This window comes from Mizuhopecten yessoensis, unplaced genomic scaffold, assembly GCF_002113885.1.
Source record: "Mizuhopecten yessoensis strain PY_sf001 unplaced genomic scaffold, ASM211388v2 scaffold4359, whole genome shotgun sequence".
In the NCBI taxonomy this organism is placed as follows: domain Eukaryota; kingdom Metazoa; phylum Mollusca; class Bivalvia; order Pectinida; family Pectinidae; genus Mizuhopecten; species Mizuhopecten yessoensis.
Window position 1 is genome coordinate 197,295 of NW_018405506.1, and position 6,000 is coordinate 203,294.

The window sequence follows — 6,000 nt, forward strand, 5'->3', positions numbered from 1 at the left end:
ATAAGATAACAGGGCTAAGTTCCCGAGATAATTCCCTGTACAGGAGACACATAACAGAAGTATAGGTACGTTTCTGGTGACCATGCTTTACAGACAAGGGGATACGTTGATGTGAACTGGTTATTAAACCTGCTCTTTTTATCACATTACAGATTACCAAGTTGAAGATGCTGTTTGTGATAGTCAACACAATGTTTGCAATTGTCGCTGTACATCCCCTGTACATAATAATTCCCCCATCCCAGTACCAAGCAATTCTACAGGTAAGCTGTCTCTTCTAGACTTCAGATAGAAAGTGAAACAAATCTACTGACCGCATTATCGTTCAAGGTTCAATGTACCTTCACATTTATTTTAAGAATTCCTGTTGAAGGAAAGTTGATGATTGTTTTTATTACTGTTTCATAAGGATGATTTTTAATGATTATTTCATTAAACTAGTTATGTTTTCACACAAAATTTCCTAAAAATGTGAAAATCTCAATTTTATTTAAGTAAAATACCGGTTTTAGTGAATCGAATTGAAATCACGAAAAACAAATCTGTCACCAATGTCTCTAAATTATTTTTCATTACTTGCAGTGTGTCATCATGTTATGAAATCACCATCACCAACCCCACCACATCATGGCGTGCCTCCACATGTGGTACCAAATATACCCAATCCATATAGCCACCAAAACCCATCTCTACTCAATACTCATGACTGTCAGGTGTGTGCTAATAATAAACCGTCGCTGTCACGAAACGTGGCCAAGGACTCGAATCATCATAACAATTACAAGGAAGTGTTAGTTGTTGGTGGTACTCATCGAACGAGCAGTGGAGCCATAGACAAAATCCCCCCCGTCATTCCGCCAAAGCACAGACGTTCACAATCGTCGTCGCATTCAAAAGCGAATGGCGTCACACAAAATGGCACTTTAAAATCTTTAGATGGGAAAACAGTGGATGTGTAGTGGTTAGTTTGTTGACAAGTAGGTACCCATCAGCATAATAATGACGTCAGGGTCTGGACGTTCAACGGTGTGAAGGGTTCCCGGACGCTGGTGTTCACCAACGGGAAGGATTCGAAATGCTGATGTTCAAAAGTGTGAAAGGATTGGGACGCTGATGATCAACAGTGCGAGGATTCGAGACACTGACGTCTGACAGCATGAAGAGTTCGGAACGTTGATGTTCAGCAGCGTGACGGAGTCGGAACACTATATTCAAGTTTCTGTGATTTGTGTAACAAGCCAAAGCTTTATATCTTGTGACCCGCCCAGGAGGGGTGGGTGGTACTGTTGTGTGACCATCAGTAGGCCACAGGGACTATACCTTGTGACCCGCCCAGGAGGGGTGGGTGGTACTGTTGTGTTGTGTGACCTTCAGTAGGCCGCAGGGAGAAACATTTATTATTATTATGATTATTTGTATACTTTGATATGTTTTTGTGTACATTGACGACAAAAAATGGAGAATGAGATGAAACGGGTAAATTATTCAGTTTGATACTGCTTCCTATATATCCTGTAACCTCAACACCTACTTTATTACAAGTGAGGCGAGGAAAGAATTACAGGATAAACAACAGGCTTCTTTCAGTATTAACTAAAATAATGGAAAATGAATGAAATTGGGTGCAAGCTTTAAGGAATCAGAATTCCAAATCCTAATAGATATCTCTCTTTTTTGTCACAACCGAATCAGTTTCATGTTTATGGTATTAGTTTTGTAAAAGTAGAAGTAAATTCAAACACTTTAAAATGGTGAACTGCCAAAATTAATTGCAACAAAAACAATGTGGTGAAATGTTCTCTTGAGACCAAAAATTGCATTAATGCTTTTTATTTATTCAGTATAGGTGCTATGTAATGCATCTACCGGTTTTAAAATGGCATTGTTCATTTATTGAAACCTATTTATGATACAGCCTCAAGGTTTAAGGCCTATTTCCCATCTCTCGATTACTTGTGTACGGAATTGTATCATACTATTTTGTATAGCCAATAATGTTTTAAAGCTTGCAATGTGTACAAATTTTGTTCTCATTGTAAATAATCAGACGGAACATACCTCATGCAAATCCATTGTTCCATGTGAGCGTTTTTGTTTTGTAGACTTAATTATTACAGTGTATAAAGTTAGTGTGTTAGACGATTGTTTGTGAAAGTGTACTGTACTGTGTGACTCACAGTACTTATAAGGGGAACGTAACCAGTGTAGGATTGTATGTGAGAGTGTACTCTGTGTGAATCGCGGTAATAACATATCGGAAACGTAACCGGTTTATGATTGCAATTTTGTGTGTGAATGTCACATCCTTGTTCTATAGAATGACCACATCACACCTTCGTTGACCGATATGGAATGCAATGACCTTGACATGAAAAGTTTTTGTTTTTTTCTAAAATTGAATATATTTACTGTTTCTTTGTTTAGGAAACATGATATACAATAGTATATGCATTGAATCTTCGTCAAAACGTTCTGATAAATCTAATCTTACTTAGTGTCGTATGGTTTCAGTTGTCATTTTAATTTATTACACTGAAGTAATTGAGTATAAAGGTATAGTGTTCCATGATGTGGAGGTTCTATAAAACAAAGACTGGACCCATAGAGTGGATGAAATACATAATGACCGGAAGTGATCAAGTAAGGTGTTAGAACCAGGTCATTGAAGTGTTAGACCCAGGTCTTCCTGTCGTCATTGAAGTGTTAGACCCTGGTCTTCTTGGGGTCCTGTCTGGCACAATGGAGGTCAATACTAGATGTTATCAGAGTCTGACTTCTATAGAAATTTAACATGGATTTGTTGTCTTTTGGGATGAAACCAATTCAGAAACAGATTTTAAAGTAACAGCACACCATTGATACTTAGAAAATTAAAATATTGGTTATGTTTAAAATACGAAATTGAAAAAACTTAACAGCATATATTTGAATATTGAAATTTTGATTATGTTTAAATTCAAATTAAAAAGAAAACTTAACAACATATTGCTATAGTGAATAATTTCAAAAGTTGTTAATTCTCAAGTGCTTTTGTATGTGGTTAATTTATAACCAAACAAACCTGGGTGACTAGAGATTGTGTGAGGGTATAAATGTGTGTGTGGAGCGTACATGTGGTTGGTGTAAATGCCCTGTAGGCCAAGTGTGTTGTGGTTACTCCTCGTCGATAGGCCAGTCAGTTGTGGTATTTCCTCGTCTAGGTGCTGTTAGCTAAGCGTTAGACATTTTACACGTAAATATCACTAGTATATATATATATATGTATGCCCAAGAAATCCAATTTTGTGTCACAAATCTGTATCACAGTCGTATTGTATGGTATTAATCTTTGATTTGGTCTATTTAAAAATATATTCCTATACCTTGAAATAAAACCACACTTGGTTTTCAATAATGTAGTATTTTATACTTTGACTTCCACAATAGCCATAAATTAAACAAATCAAATGTTCTGGCACTTAAAATGTTACAGTGTATATGTTTGCTTTGTAATATTGAAAAGTCACAAATTAATTTATCTGTTTACCTGAATTATCATCAAAATTTGTTGTGCAGTACCTGTATGTATGTTTTCTGTGTGATGATATAAGGGAAAGTATAGGTTAAGTTCCTATATAGGGTGAAATTATCACTACTTAATATAATTACAGGTGAGAAAAAATGGCAAAAATCATTTCCAATCTTTAACACATGATATTTGTATTAATTTGTTGGCAATATGTTTACTGTGCAAGGTAGAATCATTGAATTCTAAATCTGATAAAACAACGATCATGAACTGATTGAAGTAAGCTAGAGCAAAGAAAAATATTTGTTGAGCATGCACAGTTACTTTATATATGAGAATATCAGTAATTGATAAAAAAAATCTTAACAAGTTTGAAAACTGCTGTAAAAAATGTCTTAAAAACACATACTGCTACAACTGTTGTTGAAAACAAGATGGTCTCAGGTATAAAATATTAAAAGCATATGACAACATTTGATAGAAACAGTATGAAGATTTTCTTTAAATGTTGGATACCCAATACTCAATGATATTAACATTAGTATTTTTGTCACAAAGAATGTCATTTTTCACATTGACGATTTCACACTAAAAAGGTTGTAGATATATATAGGTATGACACTGAAGTTTTACATGATGTATTATTATAATTTTTGATATACAATTTAAATTTACTGCTTCATTTTTCACATTTTCGAAATTTCATACATGTGCATTTTTACAGAAAATATGTATAAAGAATTAAAATGGTTGTTTTTTTCCCAATTTTACCTTATGTAATTGAATATTTATTAGAGTAATGAGATGTTAATCTCTGAAAGAATTTAAATGTGTCATGCCCAAATCCCACCCTGTTAACCAGAATGTCACAACCTAGTATTTTATATATATGCCTGCATGCACTAGTTATCGGCTCTCATTATCATGAGTAAAAAAGTAAATTCTAATATTTATTAGAAATTTGTGCCGTTTAAATTGATCCTAACTTTTATGTTGAAATATTTTTCTTTTAATCTGCATTTAAAATATCTTTTTAAACCAAGATAATTATAAAATGAAGTTTCATTTAACTATTTGATATTTAAAAAAATAATTTGTATTCATGTATTCAAAATGAAATGTAGACAAATGGTAACAGATTTTAAGAAAACTCAAGTCCGGGTTTATCAGACTATGAAAGACTTTCTTAGACAGCTTCGTGTTGTGATTGTTTCTTGGACTGTCATTACTATATCCAGTCCCTATAAACTGATCATTCTGTAGTTATCTCCCTTGACGATCACTCAGATTGAAATTTTTATGGTAAAATTATTGATATGCAAAGTGATGTTTCAACATGAAGCCCTTTGATCTGATGCTTTGTTGTAAATGACCAGAAAGGTTATTCATTTCAAAATGGCAGAACAAGTTGGTTGTAATCATTTTGCTTAATTTCAAAATTTCTGATTGTTTCAAAAAGGAAGTGATAATCTAACTATATCATAAATTAACAAATATTTTACAATTTGGTATAGTATGCCCCTCCTGTCTGTTATGTGTGTGATTCAGTTTCCATTAATCCATACCTGTCACTTGTTGACTCTCATGTTTAACATGGGTAGTCTCGGTGTGTCATTGTTTACTTCTGTGTATGGCCAGGTATTACGTGTGTAGTCAAGGCACTAGTAATTCACACTGTTGCATGGAAGCTGAACCATTTTAATTTATTAAAGATGTAAACATGTTATTAATGTGGGTTGTGTGCGAGTCAGAATGAAGCATTATATTTGTACAGAATATTTGAGAAAATGATAAAATAAAATACCAGAATATGAAATCTTATGAGCTTGTTTTGATGTTTTTTTAGCTCCCCTGGCACCAAAGTGCCGATGAGTTTATGTGGTGGTGCTGTCTCTGTGGTCTGTCAAACCTTTGTATGTCCTTCAGTACTTTCCTTGAACAAATTTCTCAAATCAGTTTGCTTGAATGAATTACCTTGACCCACTTTTAAGTCATAAGGGTAAAATGTGATACCCTGAATAACCAAGAGGCCTGTGCTTATGATATTTTGCTGTTGTAACAATTGATGAAATGCTATCAAGTTTGAATGATTTTGACTCGTGTTTAAGTTAATGGGTCAAATGTGTTAAAACTTTTAAATAAATAACCAAGAGTCCTAGGGTTATGAAAGTTAGCCAGTATTCTTGGATGAAGGCTGATCAAGTTTGTTAAAATGAATTTCCCTTGGCCCACTTTTAAGTTTACAGGTCATAGGGGCAAGATATGTTCAAAACTTTTGAATAAGCAAGATGCCTGGAATAAGGATAAGGGAGACATTGTATTGGTACTGGATTCTCTTATATAATCTTGCCTTGACCATTGAACCATAGCTGCAATACCCCAATGAGGTGTGCACTGCACTGTTATTAGCTCACCTTGGTCCTTCGGCCATACCGTTCGTCAACAATTTCTTTTTCTTAACCACTGATTGGAATTCAACTCAATTTGGCTAT

General features: G+C 34.2%; 1 protein-coding gene across 1 annotated transcript in view; it reads left to right on the plus strand.

The window, feature by feature from the left end:
• The window catches only part of LOC110448823 (leucine-rich repeats and immunoglobulin-like domains protein 2), a 50,590-nt gene extending 46,372 nt beyond the window's left edge, over positions 1-4,218 (plus strand). Inside the window, exons 18-19 of the mRNA XM_021495269.1 lie at positions 153-263; positions 583-4,218. Coding sequence (XP_021350944.1) covers positions 153-263; positions 583-959 — 488 coding nt within the window. The 3' untranslated portion in view covers positions 960-4,218. The remainder of the gene's footprint in view (positions 1-152; positions 264-582) is intronic.
• The last annotated feature ends 1,782 nt before the right edge of the window (positions 4,219-6,000 follow it).